The sequence below is a fragment of the Phascolarctos cinereus genome, unplaced genomic scaffold, assembly GCF_003287225.1.
Source record: "Phascolarctos cinereus isolate Bilbo 61053 unplaced genomic scaffold, phaCin_HiC Scaffold_2;HRSCAF=192, whole genome shotgun sequence".
Lineage (NCBI taxonomy): Eukaryota > Metazoa > Chordata > Mammalia > Diprotodontia > Phascolarctidae > Phascolarctos > Phascolarctos cinereus.
In genome coordinates this window covers 412,012,283-412,031,357 of record NW_027555625.1, presented here as the reverse complement: position 1 = coordinate 412,031,357, position 19,075 = coordinate 412,012,283, and the positions used below count along the sequence as shown (strand labels likewise).

The 19,075-nt window shown below is 38.5% G+C and overlaps 1 protein-coding gene across 5 annotated transcripts in view; it reads right to left on the bottom strand.

Moving 5' to 3' along the window:
- The window catches only part of SFXN1 (sideroflexin 1), a 37,216-nt gene extending 19,085 nt beyond the window's left edge, over positions 1 to 18,131 (bottom strand). Inside the window, exons 1-7 of one of the 5 annotated variants that reach the window (XM_020969121.2) lie at positions 18,032 to 18,131; positions 11,060 to 11,180; positions 7,089 to 7,181; positions 3,744 to 3,819; positions 2,751 to 2,918; positions 1,850 to 2,020; positions 989 to 1,087 (exon numbers count right to left, since the gene is read on the bottom strand). In XM_020969121.2, coding sequence (XP_020824780.1) covers positions 989 to 1,087; positions 1,850 to 2,020; positions 2,751 to 2,914 — 434 coding nt within the window. In that variant the 5' untranslated portion in view covers positions 2,915 to 2,918; positions 3,744 to 3,819; positions 7,089 to 7,181; positions 11,060 to 11,180; positions 18,032 to 18,131. Of the gene's footprint in view, positions 1 to 988; positions 1,088 to 1,849; positions 2,021 to 2,750; positions 2,919 to 3,743; positions 3,820 to 3,934; positions 4,109 to 7,088; positions 7,182 to 11,059; positions 11,181 to 18,031 lie in introns of all 5 variants that reach the window. The other 4 variants (XM_020969123.2, XM_020969124.2, XM_078150556.1 and 1 more) reach the window with 4 other exon arrangements.
- Between the last annotated feature and the right edge of the window lie 944 nt (positions 18,132 to 19,075).

Here is a 19,075-nt window from a genome sequence, read left to right as displayed (position 1 = left end):
ATTGAATGTAAAATGTTTTCAGGATCTCTCGTTTTAAATATCTATTAGGCAATTAGTGATAAAGGAGTGAAGCTCTGGGGAAAGAAGGGGTAGAGACATATCTGCAGAGTATTCCAAGTCTTAGTGCAGTTTTAACCTATGCATTGATGCATATATTCATACATATATGCATGTATGTAATATATAAACAGAAGAGAAAGGGAATCGGGGAAGAAGTAGGAAGAGGAGAAAAGGTAGAAGAAGACTGAGATTAAGAAAGAGCAAGATTCAGGCAGCCAGGTGGCATAGTGGATAGAGCTCAGGCCTTGGAGTCAGGAGGACCCGAGTTCAAATCTGGCCTCAAGACACTTGACACTTACTAGTTGTGTGACCCTGGGCAAGTCACTTAACCCAGATTGCCTCACCAAAAAAAAAGAGAGAGAGAGAGAGCAAGATGGAGGGTAGACTATTTAGAGCAGAGTAAAGTGTAAGAAGAATGGAAAGGGAAGAAGAAGCCAGATTATGAAAGGCTTTGAAAGCCACAGAGAGAATTTTATATTTGATCCTGTAGGTGATAGGGAGCTACTAAAGTTTACTGAAGGGAGTAGGGGCAGCAGCTGACAGTCAGACCTGTACTTCAGGAATTTTAATTTGATTGTCACTTTCCTCATCTATAAAATGAACTGGAAAAGGAACTGGCAAACCACTCCAGTATCTTTGCCAAAAAAACCTCAAATGGGGTCATGAAGAGTTGGATACAACTGAAATGACTGAACAACAACAACGAATCTGTGAACACATGTTGACAAACTATTTTGACATAAAAGGGGGAGCTAATTCTGCAGACACCTTTTATTTAATATTATGCTAGAAAGATATTCTGAAAAATCTAACAGTGTAAAAGGGTTCTTTTAAAATAATTCAGATAGCAAACTGATACACAGATTAGGTAATTTTTAGGTAGCAACTTAAAAACTAGTATTTATTGCAATAGATTACATATTCTTACCTAACAGAGATAGGGGCATCACCACTCCTATTTGTATAATTCACAACAGCATTGAAGGACTGGTTAATCCACTGCCAGAAAAGTACTGCAGGGGTAGTTCTGAGGGTATGAGGAAGGAGAGAAGGGAGGAGAAAGAGGGGAAGGAGAAAGAGAACATAAAAAATTCAATACTTCTTACAAAAAAATAAAAAGCTAAGGAACCAAGAACCCTGAAAAAAACAGCACACTAAAAAGGTGATGTAAATACTTACTGTAGACTTATAAATTAGTGGGGTTGGCCAGAGGCACAATTATAAAGCTTATCTTTGGATATTTTGGTTCTCCCTTCTGTGTTCCTTTGTCTCCTCAAGCCTCCAATGCTTATTTAGGCTATCTTCTTTCCAATCAAAACCAGATTTTAGTTAAGGGCCTAGCAAAACACTCACACTAAGATTTAAAAGTGTTACTCCTCTAGGGGTATTTACATTTGATTAGGGAATCAATGCTTTAAGCTACTAAAATTCATATTTTCAGAATTTCAGAGTTTTATTGATCCATTTGTAGACCCAGAAAGCCAAAGACATCTTACAAGTTTATTTTGCCTTTATGTAACTATGGGAAAAAAATTGTGAAAATGATGATTTTCTGGTAGACTTTTCTTTTTCTTCCTCTCCAACTTTTCCTTTATAAATAGGATTAGATCAAATTCTATCCCTCTTCATTAAATGAGATTCAGTAGTAAAAAGGATTCTTCTAGTGCAGTAGTTATAGAAAAAGGAACACTAAATACACATTAAAAAAGTAATATTTCAGTTTCAATTATATTTTATCAATATGGTTTGTATCAAACTTAACTGGGTGACTGAGTACTCTATAACTTACCTATAAAAAGTCATCATACAGCCTGTGATTGTCATGTTCATGGGAACCTGAGCTGACATTCTTCCTATCAAAATCATCTTTTCACCAGTGTCAGGATGAAAAGCTGAATCATAAACATACTTTGCTCTCCATAATTCATTTTCTGTAAGCCCAGGGGTTATAATTCCTTTTCTAAAACAAATTGCAAAACAAACAAATAAAAAAAAACACATCAAGAAGAACATGTTATTAACTTAATATTAGTCACTAGTAATCACATTTTTTGATATGATTTGGCAGTCATCACATCCAGTGCTTTCCAGTTTTTCTTTTTTCTCCAAAGAAGTACACATGACACATTGGCATTAGATTTCTATGTAGTCTATGAGACTTTGGGCTCTATCATTCCTTTTTTCTTAAAGTATATATTTTCCAATATAATTTTTGCAATCCATATCTATTCTCACATTTGCAATAAAATCACTGAGTACTGAAGTTTATGTTGATTTAATTTAAAGGATCTTAAAAGATCTTTGTAGAAGTTTTGTAACTATTCTCTGCAATTCACGTTGGTATATAAGGTACAATAATTATTTTTGATGGCTTTTTAAGTGGCTTCTCATATGCTTTTATAAATTAATACTAATTATTTGCATAGGTGTCTTACCCCTTAGAGATGACAAGCTCCTTGAGGTCAAGGATGACTCTTCCTGCCCCAGCTCCCATACCAGGTACTTCTTTCATCAGACAACACTCATAAAATGTTTAAAGAGAGTGGCTGAATAAGACTCTTAGATGATTAACATGAAACCCAAGAGATATGGATGGCAAAAACAGATGAATTCTTGAGATAAGATTTAACTATAATTGTTTTTTACATAAATGTGATCAAGTCAGAAAACATTAAAGCTATAAATGTTACCTGTAATCATGAACAATTTGTCTTGCATTTTCTAGTTGTTCATTAGTTAACAAAATATTTCGTGGGTCAGTTACAGTAAAAAAATGACTGGCTCTTCCAATAAAAGTGCTTTGATCCCATCGTGGTTCCTTGATATTAATATTTAATGGTAATTCAGCTGACATTGCTCTATATGAAATTAAAAGAGGCCATTTCAGTATCTAAAATTAACATTGTTTCTAAACTTAAAAAGACAGTAGATAGATTCAAGTAGTTACGTACCCTTGCTAGTTATGAAAATCATTATAGCTAGAAACAGTAAAATTTACTAATGTTCCACCTAAAGATGTGCAGAAGGTTAAACAGTCAAAATCTTAAATGGGAGTTTGGATGTCTATGAAATTCAATTGTTTCTAACAAGTTCTCCAAACCACCTTCCAACCCATGAACATTTGTATTTATAGTAGCATAGCATTTTCATCGTTCATGTTTAGAAACAGATATAATCATGTAAACCTTGAAGTACAAAGGCATGAATTATCTATCATATCCGAAAGAACAGAGCTTTAAGCAGCTGAAAACAATTTTTAAGAATAGTCATAAATCATTAAGATTACAAAACACAATGTCAAATTAGCACTGTATTATATTTTAATCAAAAAATGTTTGGTAGCCTAGTATTATTAGATAATTTTGTACAAGTTTATATATAAGACTTCTGCAATAATCTACAAATCAAGATTAAGCTTGCCGTGATTAGGACAGAGATCATCAATTTGATCCAAATATGCTCGCAATCTGTAAGGGTGTTGGTAAGATAGGCCATAAGAGTTCCTTGACTTGGTAAGCCAAGTGAATTACTCTCTCACTCTCTCTCTCTCTCTCTCTCTCTCTCTCTCTCTCTCTCTCTCTCTCTCACACTCACACACACACACACACACACACACAGAGAAGGAAAAAGGGAAACTCCTATACTGAAGAATATAAAAAAGAGAAAGGACCTTAAAGACTTACAGCCCAAAGTATGATGCCAAGGAATTCACAAAATTCTTGAATAACACTGTAGTACTTTATTTTGTCTTCCCACGTTCTATTACAATAAGAAAAAAAAGATACAGTAGTGTTATACTTCAGAATGAAAGATACACACATCTGTTCCAAATCTGTCATAAATCATCAACAAATAACTGTCCTTGTATGCATACTGTATGGCACATTGGAGAGAGTATTATGCTTGGAGGCAGGAATCATTGCAAGCACTTAACCACTATATGGGCTCAGGCAGCTTCCTTAGGTCTCTTCTAAGTCACTGACGTTTGACCTCCAAAATCACTTATCCTTCTAGTATTTTCATGATGCTATGCAAGATGCTGGGCTCTCTACAAGCAAATAAGACAAAAGTTACTGCCTCATAGGAGCTTACAATCTAAAACAGGAAGCAGAAGAGTTTTAAGTGGCACCTGGTAATCCAACTGAAAACTGTCCACTGACAAACCATTTAACTATATTCTTTGATGTAAACTCACATATTTGGGTTTAATATTAGGTTCTGCATCATTCTGGTGTGCTTATGCCTGGCCAGAAGGAGGAATAACCAGCAGTTTTCTTAAGTGCAATATTAGCAAGCAGGGAAAGTAGAAAAATAGAGCAATCCTAAAACAGGTGTAAGTCTTTTGACCTATGTAGCTTAATTGCAGCTGTTCTACACTAATATCTTCACCTCTGCCAATGCTTATCAATCATATTCCACTTGGGGATTATAAAGCTGAGGCTATTAAGAACACTGCCAGCACTTTTCAGAAGTAGTACTAATATATAGGAGGAAGAAAAATTCCTTTGCCTGTATAGTTACCCTTATCATTTCAAAAACTTTCATTTCTACTGAAAGAATTGAGCTTTAAATGTTTCACTATTTAGGCACTTCTCAATTTACAGCTGGCAAATATATGGTAAATCTGATCTTTCTTTCAGAGCCCATAGCCATTCTGCACCAGCCATTCCACTGTACTCCTCAGTACTCCCACCCCACCACCCACCCTTTCTAACTTAAGCCCTTAAAGTCCTAAGGAAGATAACCTACCTGAAAATTCATACTTCAATGATTAACAGACTCCTATAGATGGATCCCTTATTCCCAACCCCCTTCATTTCTTCCAACAATGTCCCACTCTAAAGCTACTCACCTCTTCCAATGTGTTTTTTAGAATGTCTCCTTCATAGGTAACAAACTTGCTTTCACCTTAAACATTTTACTTTCTCATTTCTTCCATAATCTTCAATTCACTAAGACCTGCTTCTCTGCCACTCTTTCTAGCACTGATGGCACTTTCACTCACTGGCCAAGGGGCAGATTTCTACTACTCCTTAGTCCCTATAGCCACTACCACACTCTTTTTCTCCCACCATCACTTGGTAAATTCTCCTCCTTTGAGGTTCATTCAGTTCATATCTACTACCCAATAAAAGTTCTGATAGCTTTTATTTACAGATCTCCAGGGCACTCTTAATTTTTCCTCAATGAGTTCACTGCTTGGCTCAGTCTCTCTCCTCCCAAACTCCTGCCCTCCTATACTTTAACACACACATGTATGTTTGTATGTATGTATATATGTGTGTATACATGTGTATACCTCTGTGTGTATGGGGGGGGGAGGAAGGAGGTGGTACTCTTTCAAACACCATAACCTCTCAGTTCCTTAACTTACTCAGTTCCAAAGACCTACTCCCTAACCAAACCTAAGATACACATAGTCATATCCATGATCCTGAATATCATTTTGCCATTGATGTTGCCATCACCCATAAGTATCCCACTTCCATGTTCAAGATCTCTGAAAATTCTTTAATTAATCACAAACTGTTGTTGTCCCATCTCTACTTCTATCTCTACCTTGAACTCTCAACTCTATTCTTCATCCATACTGTTACCTCTAATCTTTTCATCCCTCAATTCTTCTCCTACCTGTCTGACCATTCCTTCTCTGTCTCCTTTGCTGGATCTTCATCCAGGACATACCTGTTAATTGTGGATGTCACTCAAGGCTCTGTCCTGGGCTGTCTCCTTTTCTACTATTTGCAATGGTCATCTCACTTCCTATGACTCAAATATCATCTATATCCTGAAATATCTCTATTCAGCCCTCACTTTTCCTGACCTGCAGCTTCCCAATTTCTACTGCTTATGTGACATCTTGAACTGAATGTCCTCTGGATATTTTCAGTTCAACATGTTCAAAACTGAACTCATTATCCTCCCTTCCAAACCTACCTCTCTTCCTAAGTTCTCAATTACTGTAAAGGATAAATACCATTTTCCTAGTCACCAGGCTCCCATCCTAAGTATTATCCTTAACTCCTCACTTTCTCACTTCCTCTCCCCAAATCTGCCTTCTCAACATCACTTGCATACTCTCCCTTCTCTTCTCTGATATGGCCATTACCCTAGTGCAAAGGCCCTCATAACCTTACACCTGGACTACTGCTATAATCTATTGGTTGATATCCCTGACACAAGTCCCTCCCACTCATCCATCCTTTCTCTACTCAGCAGTCAAATTAAGCTTCCTGAAGTACAGGTCTGACTGTCAGCTGCTGCCCCTACTCCCTTCAGTAAACTTTAGTAGCTCCCTATCACTTCCAGGATCAAATATAAAATGCTCTCTGCGGCTTTCAAAGCCCTTCATAACCCGGCCCCTTCTTTCCTTTCCAGTCTTCTTACACTTTACTTTGCTCTAAATATTCTATGATCCAATGACATTGGCCTCCTTACTGTTTCTCCCACATAAAACTAAACCTCCCGATTGAGTGTTTACACTGACTATCCCTAATGTCTGGAACATTGTTCCTCTTCACCTCTGACTCTCAGGATCCCTAACTTCCTTTTGCAAGAAACTTTTGCCATTCCTACTTAATCTCAGTGTCTTCCTTTTGACACTACCCCCAACTTAACTTGTATATATCTTGGAAACATAATTGTTCGGATGTTGTCTCCCTCTGTGAGAACTCTGTGAGCTCTCTGAAAGCAGTGACTGGTTTTTTTTAACCTTTCTCTGTATACCCAGCATTTAGTACAGTGTATGCCACATAGTAGGAGCTTAATAAATGCTAGTAGATTGTGAGACAATGTATACATATATATGCATATACAATATATACGAAACAGATACAAGACAATTTAGAGGGAAGCTCTAGTACCTGGGGGAACAGGAAAAGTAGTTTTACTGTTAAAGCTGGGCCTTGAGAAGACTTAAGGGATGAGTGCTCAAAAATTATTTTATTGATAGGGAAACAGTCAAAGTTTAGTGACCACTTCTTTAGATAACACTGGATTAAGATGCCTTAGCTGTAAAAAATCATTACCTGATGGCCAACCTTCTGGTGATGAACTCAAAGAAACTGGTCCTTGGATGACAGATATACAGCTTGTCACCGAGTTCCCTATTTTCTATGTGTCTTGAAAATCATACCAAACAGAATCAATGATATTAATACAATTCTTACATATAGAGTATGCTTAGATTTAGTTTCTTTGGTTCATATTAAAATTATGCTCTACCTTCATATATCAATCACCTTTTCTTCACAGGACTATAAAAGACTTAATTCAACAATTAAACACCTTCTATATGTTAGGATCTATGTTGTACTAGAACTACAAAAAGAAGTCAGGAAGCATTTATTTTTAACAATTTATTATTTTTACTTTGCAAGGTACAAGTATTTTTAAAGTAATCGGCCCCTTTAATTCCATTGCCAACCCCAAATCAAGTGAAGTAAGACAAGGTCTAGCCTAAAGCCAATGGATTGATTACAAACCATGTTCTTCAAACCCACTAAACACTATTCCTTCTGGTACCTAAAGTTTCACTAGTACTAAGCTAAGGACAGTATTACTGCTGTGAATTAAGATGCATAATTTAGTGAAAAAGTTAAGTTTTCCTTATGTACTTAATTTTATTACCAGGAGAGTATTTAATTTGAGGGGAAAACTGGGTTCTAACTTCTAGAGCAGAATGTGAATTAGTCAAAATAAAAGGAAATCCTTTGCTATCAGATCATGAAGAAAGGGAGAACAAATAAATGAAATATGGTACACAGATTCTTAAAATAATCCTAGCCATTAATTTCAAACTTTACCAATGGCATTACCCAAACTGTTTATAAGTAGCAAAACTCTCACAGGTTATATCTCCTGTCTCCCCATCCCACCCTACATTATCTAATGAAGGTATTTAAATTGTAAAATGAACCAGGTTGAAAAATAGAAATTTCATGAAGCAAGGGTCCTGGATTACTCATAAACTAGATAAATGAGAACTAAGGTCCTATGGTTCTAGAAAGAAGAAGGATTAAGTACAGTAGAGACAATTTTATAACATGTTCTAGTTCAAGAATGTACAGATATGCTTTTTAGAGAATCATATTAAAATAATGATTTTAAATGTTCTAAAGACTATTAAGGCATTAGGAAAAAATGTAAATCGTACTAACAATGTGGTTTTTCTAAATCTGAAAAAAAATTAATATAAATATACATTCTATTCTTATAAAACCCAGATCATTCCAAATAGGATAAAGCTTAATTATTAACTATGACTCACATGTTTTAATTATAGACTCTTTTCAATAGAAGAGTCACCAATATGCTTATAAATTTTCTTTCCCTCAACTCTACTCTGTTGTGTAACAGTCCTTGGTCTATAAAAAGCACTCAATAAATGTTTACTAGCACTGAGTTGGTTTTTCCCCCTCCATGATTTTTACAGGCTCTCTACATTTGGTTGAGAACCACTGTGGCAAAGTAACAACATTCATCTGATTAGATGCAATGTCACTTTAATATCACTACAAGCAGATTACGTTTTCACTTATACTAGTTAGCAGTAATATAACTGACAAAAGCAATACAAGTCAAGTTAGCTTTCTCTTAGACCAATACCATATACTGTGTTTAAATAGCCTTTCTGGGGGAAAAAAAAAGATGCACCTTACAGACTGCATATGCTTATTTAATAACTAAAACTTGCAAGCAGAATTCCAATTATTTCTAATTCAGAAATGGGAGGAAGTTAGCCCTTAGCAGACTTGCTAAGCATTGAGTGGCTTTTTCAAATAAATGCCACAAAAATTTGGAGAGAGGCAATATTTTAATGTAGATTCCCCTCAAAAGCATTAAACAACAAATAAAGATGAAAATATGAATAAGTTTTGATAAATATTTCAAGCCAAAATTAGCCAAGGATATTGGTGTAGGAATTGAAGGGAGTTAACAAATTTAAATTACCAGATTCATCTCTAGTTGGGAAAATATTCTACACATAAGGCAAATATAGAACTATCATTGGACAAACTGATACATGGTAAGTACTTTGCTTAAAAAGGCAAAGAAAATATTTTTATACTATTAAAGAGGTGGATAACTAACTTATGTCTTACCTTATTAGCATCAGATATTTGATTTCAATAGTTTTGGCAAGATATTCTAGTGCTCTGTAACATAACTTTATATCGATTATTCTAATGAATAAAAAATTTGCTATATCAGACCTCATTCATTTGAAATCTACAATTCAAATACAGTATATAAGATTTCTATTTAATAAACCTTTTGAAACAAATGGATTAACCAGAGGGATGTTTTTATATTTAGTGTAGACCTTGTATAAATTAGGATTGTAAAACAATAAAACATTCCATTCATTCATGTCCATTCAAAACACTTCAAAATCATTCATTCATTTAACAACCATTATGCAGAAAGTTCCTGCTCTGTGAATTTATCCTTTAAAAATCACTGTAGTTTGTGTGAGGGAGATATAAGGACTGGGTAAGATAACATTCCCACCAAAATTTTTCAGGTGCCAAGGTCATGATGTTTTGTTCAACGGCTTTATTCTCTACTCAGCACCGACTAGCTATCTTACATATATGTGCTAATATTCACAAGAAGAATAACAGCTCATATTTATATAGTGCTTAAAGTTTTGCAAAATACTTTCCATATAACTACCCTTTCAAGTGAGGCAGAAGAAGAATTGTGGCTGTACTTAAATTATTGCACATCAATTGTCACAGCCGATACCAAACATGTCCCAATGATGCTGGGTTAGCAACAGCATCATTCTATATGGCACACAGAGAATTTTTGTATTAGATAGCTTCTAAGATCTCTTCCAGCACTGACATTCTATGTTTTAAGATCTCTTTCCAGCTCTAACATTAGCAACAAAAACAACAACGTGCATGAACTCTGGTCCATTCACTGCCCATTCAGGCAAGACAATCTTCCCTTACAAACAGGGGAGTATGTCAGGGTCACAAATGTTTTCTACTTTACTGAGGTTTAAGATTTCCCTCCTAAATGAATATAAAATGCAGAACTCCAAGAATAAGCTATAAAAAGGTGTAAAAGCTAATATACAAAAGATCAACACTAATAGTAGCTTTTATGGAGTGGTCATGGATGGTCCCGAACTTTATTCAATAAGTTTTTATTACTGAGGATGGGGGCTCCCTGAGAACAGGAACTGTTTCCCTTTTGTTTTTGTATCCCTAGCATCTCACACAGTACTTAGCATATACTAGGCAATTAATAAATGCTTGTTCTTTGACTGAAGTACAAATGGCTTCCATTTTATGAACCTTGAGGATTGTGTTAACTTACTATTATATTTTTATTGGAGTCTTAAAAACATTCCAACTCTAAGAAAGAGAATAATTCCTTCATAAGCTACAAATCTAACTTTAGCTGGCATGATAGAAAGAACACGGCATTAGTTAGAATACCTTGGGTTTCAATTCCTAACAACGTCAAAGACTAGAATTTGACCCTGAAAAAGTCTTTTCCCCTCTCTGAGGAAAATTCTTCAACAGAATGAAGGGGCTACACTTAGGTTGTTTCTGAAGTATCTTCAAGCTTTTAAATTCTATGTCCTAAAGTCTCTTCCAAAGCTAACATCCTACATTCTATGATCCTTACATCTAAAATGTTCTATATTCTAGGTACTAAGATATCTTCCAGTTTAAGACGGTTTGAATCAGGTTAATGTTTAGTATCCTTCATAAATGACTTGTGTATGAAAAGCCTAAGAAAATCTTTAACTTAGTACTGTTTCTGCCCACTGTTTCAATGGTTCACTGAATTGTGCTGACTTTCCAATTAAATTTATAGAACCCAAAGAGGTAAAGATATCAACTTGTTTTGAAGCGCCCCATGTGGAAGAGTATCACAGTCTTTATCATTAGGGCCTTTTGGGGGTAGAGGAATGGCATAATGAGGATTAAGTATGGTATAGTGGAAAGAACACTGGACTTAGAATTCTGGCACTTACTAGCTCTGTGACCTTGAGCAAGTCCCTTCACTTCTCTGGGCCTCAGTTTCCTCATCTGTAAAGTGAGGGAATTGGACCAGATGATCTTTATGGTCCATTCCAGTTCTCACATTCTTTGATTCTGTGAAATAGGTAAAGAGACATTTCAAATCTTCAGTAAAGCCAACTGAAAGGTGTTTTCTCAATGAAGACAATATAATTATGGCAAAATTTAACATTTTTCTATTAAAAGTTTCATCAAAAATTGTATCTTTGTAAAATGTTCCATTTTGTGTTAAGTGACAAGAAAAATATTTTAAATAAAAATTAAACTTAAAGTAAAAAAACAACAACAACTAGATCTATGCATTCATCAGTATGGGGAGCTCCCCAGGAGAAATTACCTCTCCCTGAGCAGAGTGGCACTTTCTCTGCAACTTAAGTTCTAGAGAGTTTCCTAGAGGAGTTAAATGATTCATTCAGGGTCACAGGACCTTTGATGCATTTATTGAAGGGTCCCTTAAACTCAGGTCTTCCTGATGCTGAGACCAGTCCCTTATTCGCTATGCCATGCCGCCTTAGTAAACTTTATCAGAATCTGGAAAACATTCTCTAAACTTACAGACTCATCATAATCATATACTTGTTCAACTTTAAACTTATTTTTACTACCATAACTAAGATAAACATATGCAATCCATCATTAAAAATTTGCTTTTCCTCCATGGTCTCCAACTTGCTCCTCTCAAAAATGATCTCTTAAGTCCCTTTCAGCTCTGAGATTCTAGACTTCATGTGATTCCATTCATAATTAGTTAGATGGAGTATACTAACAGAAAAGATAACTAAAAGGGCTTTTTGTGGTCACACAGGGTTAAAAGCATACATTTTAGTGACAAAATTAAATGGGCTCTGCACCTAATCACTGAATAGCAAAACGCATTTTATCTGAGGTCTCAAATTATAACTTTTCCATATTAAAACTGCATACATTTTTCATGTTAAAAGAATGGTTTTAGACCAGGGGTGGGGAACCTCCAGCCTCAAGGCCACTTGTGGCCCTCTAGGTCCTCAAGGGTGGCCCTTTGACTGAATCCAAACTTCACAGAACAAATCCTCTTAATAAAAGGATTTGTTCTATAAAATTTGGACTCAGTCGAAAGGCCACACTCAAGGACCTAGAAGGCCACATGTGGCCTCAAGACTGCAGGTTCCTCACTCCTGTTCTAGCCAGAATGCTAGCTCTCAAACGCACTTCCAATCTTCTCTTAGAACTCCAGTCCCTTATTTTTAATTGCCTACTATCTCCAGGATTTTAAGGTCCTGATGGCATCTTAAAGATGTTATGTCCCGAACTAAATCCATTTTAATACCTAACTTTTCTATTTCTATGATGCCATTTTTCTAGTCACCCTGGCTCAAAACTTCAGAGTCAAAAGAACCCATTAACAATTATTTATTAAGCATATGTGTGCTGGATGGAGTTGGGGACCCAAAGATAAAAGCACAGGTTGGAATATCAAAATCTGGCAAACTAATGGACTATCTGAGTTGAAAATGATAGTACAGTTTAATATGGATCACTGCACGGATGGTAGCCCTAACCTTGACAAAAATAGGGAAATTCAAAAAAGGAGCAGGTTTAAGGGAAAAACTGAATACAATGAGTTTTGGACTTTGGAGCTGAATTTTAGATGCCCAAGACATCCATTTCAAAATGTCCCCTAGGTATTTGGTGATGCATATTTAAAACTCAGGAAAGAGATTAGGGTTGGATAGATAGATCTGGTAATCAACAGCATAGATAAGTAAGCCCACATGAATAGATCAGATTCCCAAGACAGAAATGTTTGGAGAACATAAGGAGGTTCAGGATAAGAGTCCTGTGTATACCCACAGTTAAAGGATTTATTGGGGATGATGATCCAGCAAAGGAGACCAATCTGACAGAAAAACCACGACAGAGCAGTGCCATGAAAACCCAGTGTTATAGACCTTTCTCATGAACCTCCTAAATTATCTTAAGCTGCAAAAATGTCTCCCCTGACCTTTTGTTAGCTCCTCGGCCTTCAAAATTTGACTTGAGGCACTATTTTAAAGTTTTTTGGAGGGGAATATTGGTAGAATTGAGCTGGGTCCCAGCCTTTATTCCACCATCTTGGCTCCCAGTGTTCCATTTCCATGAAAACCAAAACAAAGCAAATAAAAACAAACAACAAAAACTGCATTCTACTAATAGACAATTAAATAGTTATCAAAAAATTTTACAGCAAATTTCTCTGACAAAGGCCTCATTTCTCAAATATATAGGGAACTGAGTCAAATCTATAAAAAAATAAGAGCATTCTCCAACTGATAAATGGCCAAAGGATATAAATATAGTCAGTTTTCAGAAGAAATCAAAGCTATCTAATCCTTTGGAAAAAAATGCTCTAGATCACTACTGATTAAAGAAAGGCAAATTAAAATAACTCTGAGATATCACTTCATACCTATCAGAAATGTCAAATGCTTGAGGGTATGAAGGAAAATTGGTACATTAATGAATTGGTCGTAGAATAGTGAACTGGTCTAACCCTTCTGCAGAACAATCTGAAACCATACCCACAGAGCTATCAAAATATTCATACCCTTTGATCCATCAATCCCTCCACTAGGTCTGCACCCCAACGAGATAGAAGAAAAAGGAAAAGTGTGTAAAAATATTTATAGCAGCTTTTTTTTCTTTTTCTTTGGTAGCAAAGAATTAGAAATCAAGGGGATGCTCATCAATTGGGGAATGGCTGAACAAGTTGTGGCATATGATTGTGATGGAGTATTATTGTGCTATAAGAACTGATGAGGGGGATGGTTTCAGGGGAAAAAAATGTCAAGACCTATATGAATTGAAGTGAAGTGAGTAGAAGCAGATCATTGTGCACAGTAACAGCAATGCTGTAATGATGATCAACTGTGAAAGGCTTGGCTACTCTGATCAATACAATGATACAAAAGAGTTCCAAATGACTCATGATGAAAAAATGCCATCTACCTCCAGAGAGAGAACTTATAAACTCTGAACGCCCACTGAAAGTATACTTTTCTTGCTTTCTTTATTTTTTGCCTTTTTTTCACAATACAACTAATCTGAAAATGTTTTTGCATGATTTCAGTTGTATATAATTGTTATCATATTATTTGCCTTCTCAGTAGGTGGTAGATGAGGGAGGGAGGGAGAAAATCTCAAATTCAAAATTTAAAAAGAAAAGAATGTTAAAAAGAAAATAAAAGAAAATGGAACAGTTAGGAGGCGATGGCAAGATCATGTGTATAACCATCTCTAAAGTGGAGACAAGAAAAAGGTGATGGGAGCTGAATAATTTGAGAAACTGGTGTTTGAGAGAACACCAACATGTATGTTGAATTCCTGCCAGAAACAGCAGGACCATAAGCCAAGTACTGAATTCCTTGAGAAAGGAAGGAGAATGATCCAGAGGCTGCTAGATAACTCATATCACTATCTGGATTAGATGTTATACCTGCGTGGAGTAAGCCCAGAGAAGAGCATGCTGAGTGAGGACAATAAAACGAGAGTCAGAAGAATCATTTTTGACACACCCCTCACCCTTCCAGTTATTTGATAAGATAGGCTCCTCAATCTTTCATGTTATTCCCCTCCTCCCCAATCTCACTGAAACCAAGGTACAGGGGAAATTAAGCTGGACTTTAAGAGTCAGAGGAACTAGGTGCAAATATTGGCTTCTTCACTTACTGTGTCACATAGGGTGATAATCTCTCTGGGACTCAACTTTTTCATCTATAAAACAAAAGGGTTGGGCTTGACCTTTAAAGTCCTGAGTTTGAAACCTATGATCCTATGTGCATCCACATTTAAGTCCTCTAGTCTTCTAGACTATAGTAGCTACTGGTATTACAACTCATATTCCTCCCTATTTTGTCCTTTGAACTACCAACAAAATAATCACCTAGCTTTATCTTACTGTAAAACTCTAATGCCCACTATATGCTAAGCACTACAAATAAGACAATAGGAGCAGCTAGGTGGCACAGTAGATAAAACTGGTCTAGAAGTCAGGAGGACCTTAGTTCAAATCCAGCCTCAGACACTAGACACGTACTACCTGTGTGACCCTGGGCAAGTCACTTAGCTCCGACTGCCTCACCAAAAAAAAGCAAAAAAGAAAAAACAAATAAAAAAAGAATAAAAATAATACCAAGTGTCATTGGTGTGGGGAGGAAAAAAAACAAAACTCTGCCTACCAAATGCAGATCAGCAGGTCGTCAACATTCTGTCCTTTTATAGTAGTCTGTGGCACCACAGTGTGAAGTAACTTGGCCAGAACTGCATAACCAATATGAAAAAGGAAGCATTCGAATCCAGTTCTTCCTGATTCTAGGCAATTCTCTACCCACTATCCCACACTGCCTCTCTGAAGCATTCTACTCAGTACTCTAAATACCTGACAAATTGTGCTATTCTGTCTCTTCACAAGACCTCATCCCTTTGCTCATGCTGTCTCCCAAGCCTGGAACATCTTTTTAATGAACTCTCTCATCTTTCTTTTTCCACAAAGACTTTTGTCAACTTTTCCAGAGGAATGTTCTCACCCTCTGCAAATCTCTCCTAAATGTTTGCTTGGATCTTTCCTCTGCTTTTTCCTTATTTTCACTTGTATTATACTTATTTGTATACATGCCTTTCACATCTGTCTATGAGATTTTGAGCTCTCTGAAAGCTGGGACAGTCTTACATCTACCTTCCTTTGGGTTATAAAGGGTGTAGCATCAGGACTCACATATACTAGGAAGTTAATAAATGTTTGTGGGATTTAACTAAAACCACAATAAAAAGGAGCAAAATACCATGGAAGGAAAAATCAACTCATTTCAAAATATCGTACCATATCTTTAGAGAAAAGGGATTTGTAACATTTAAACTCAGTGTATGTAGACCCCATACCTATGCATTCTGTTACTTTGTGCCAAGTCATGGAAGGGCATTTTATGGTTCTATAATATCAGAGTTTTGTAGTTACTTCTGTTTCAATATTTCTGTAATATATTGTTACTGTCACTACTATAGCTATTTAATAGTCGTTCTACTGAAAAATTATAAAAGGTATAGAGCTGGAAAGGACTTAAAACAACCCATTTGCCCCTTACACAATAGGAGCACATTTAACACATTCCAACTCATGGATGGTCAGTAAAACTTCTCCATTAAAAAAGAAAAAGTGATTACTGTTTACTGCTACTTTAAAATCCTGGGATGAATTGGATCTCATTCGAAATTAGGTCAATATTTACTGATGTCTGACCATAAGAACAGAGATACTATCCCATAACCTGAGACACCAGACTTTACAGTAGGTGGTTAAGTGAATTCTTCCAAAAACTAATTAGTTCTTGGCCTTGCAGAAACAATCCAGTCTCTACAGCTTCCACAGGACTAATTTAGGATCAAAGGATTTCAGGGCTAAAAGGGACCATACAGATCATCGAATTCTTTGTAAGGATTAAAGTAAGAGGTCCCAGCTGACACATTTTAACACGTGCATTTCACAGCTATCCCCATGAAGGGTAAAACAAAGAGGATGTTCCAAAACTTCCTATGCTTTTATTGACCTACAATGCCTTTACAAGACCTTCTCCAGCTACACCAGTGCAGGGGAACATTACTCTTTCTGAATTTCTGGAAGACTCACAAGCACAGCACGCAGTACGACTCTTGAATTATAGAATGTTAGAACCAGAAGGGAAACAGGGCATAAGATATTCCAGTCCTCATTTTATAGCTGGAGACACTGAGGCACAGAGATATTAAATATTTTGTTCTTGTTCATCTAGCTGGCTACTTAGCAGGGGCAGGGAAACACAGCGGAAAGAGCTCTCAGTCTTTCATGAGGAGACCGCGGTCTCTACTCTAGGCTCTACAATAAACTTGCTGTGTAACTCTGACCAAGCTTCTCTGGGCTTCGGTTCTGTGTAAAATGAAGTGGTTTTGCCTTCCAGCTCGAGCACTTCTGAATCTGAAATTCCTTTAGGGCAGGTTTCTCACCTCTTTTTTTTTTATCCCCCTTCTTAGAATAATCTCGTTAAATATATAAAATAAAATACCTAGCATTACCAAGGAAAACAATCATATTGAAATACACTTCTCAAACGAGTAAAACACAAATTCGCCATGAAGAACTTCTGTTTAGGGAAAGAGAAGTCCCTTGTTTCTCGCTGCACACTCTGCCCCAGCCCAAACCCGGCAGGAAGTACATATGTCTCTGTTAACCGAACTCGAAGCAAGATGAAGGACCCGCTGACTGTCATATAACACCATACGGCTTAAAAAATACTTTCCCACCCCCACCCCCCTGCGACAGGAGTAGTCCCCGCTTTACTGGACAGCCTGGGTCCCGAGGGTCGCGTCCCTCAGCTGTCAGCCTCGGGCTCCCATTCGAACCCTGCCCCGTACAACAGGGCGACCCGAGCACAGTCGCTTGCCTCTGCGGGTCCACACAGCGGACGCTCGGGAATCCCTCGGCTTCAGCCGCGAACTGAAGGGCTGCGGCGCGCTGACCTCCGAGCTCCGGAGCTCGCGGGCCCAGGGCACTCCCCCGGGGTCCATCGCCTAGCAACGCCTCGCGCGGTCCCCTCCAGGCGGCCGCGCGGGGACCCCAGGGCGGCAGCCATCTTGGATGCCCACGTAGGGCCAGGCTCTGTCCGGCCGTTCCCTGACTCCCCAGAATCCAGCGGAAGACGCGTCGGAGCCGGAGAGGGGAGCCGGACGACCCAGTATCCCGGCGGAGGAGGGGCTCCGGCCCGGAGCCGTCCCCTCCCGCCCCACGCGAGCTCCGGGGCCACCGCTGGGGTCCGTCAGAGGCAGCCGGGCTGAAGCGGCGAGCCCCGGAACTCTGGCTGGCCACAGAGTGGGCCCGGCCCCGGGGCCGCCCTCCTGCCGCTCCCTCGGGCTTTGCCCGCCCCGGCCCGGGGCGCACTCACCGCGAGCTCCAGCGCGGCCACAGCCTCCAGCCTCCACCGCTCCCGGAAGAGAAGCTCGTGCCAGCCCCGCAGCCTCGCGCCCGCCACTCGGCCCCCCGCCCGCTCGCGCCTGCGCGCTCCGGCTCCCGAGCCCACGCCCGGGCCCCAGGGTGGCCACCCCCCACCCCGGTCCAGCAGCGCCCGTTTTACGGTGGGAGGGAATCCTGGGCCAAAAAGGTTAAGTCATTTGGCCAAGGTCACGTAGGTGGTAAGTGTAGATCTGGGATTTGAGCCCAGGAGAACCTGAGTTCAGATGCAGCCCTCCTTCCATTACTACGAGTGCAGTCAGGGGGACTAGAACCCTCGCTTCGTTGTGTGGTTGTATTCATGGTAACTTAGAGGATCGTAGATGACTTAGGTCTAGAAGAGAGAGACCTTTGAGATCATCCAATCTACAATCTCTCTCAGGGCAGCCTAACCATCTCTTAGCACAGTGCCTTCATAGTAGGGGCTTAATAGATACTTCTTGATTTGAGACGTTCCCTACAGATCCTGGAGCTCCAAAGAGTGCCCTACTCTTTCCTGCAAAATTGGACCTCATGTTCAATCTCTGAGGGAGAGTTTGAGGAGGGAGGACACAAAACTAAAAGGAGAAGAAAAGCCTAGTGTCAAGTCTTCCTCCCCACCTTTCGGCTAGGCAGTCGCCTGAATTATGGCTTCTGCTTTACCCCTTGGTCCAAGAAATCTCTTTAGACACTTGAATATCTCTCCGTTGCACACCATCAGCTTCCCCTAGTCACAGATCCACCCTTTCCCCACCGCCAAATTCAACTCAGATCTTCCTTAAAGGAATGCAAGCCTCTTCATTAGCCTTTCAATTTCCCTTTGTTGTTGCTTCTGTTGAGTAGTTTCCTGTAGGTGTGACCCCATTTGGGGTTTTCTTGGCAAAGCTACTGGAGTGGTTTGCCATTTCCTTCTCCAACCTATTTTACAGATGAGGAAACTGAGGCAAACAAGGGTAAGCGACTTGCCCAGGGTCACATACAGCTGGTAAGTGTCTGAAGC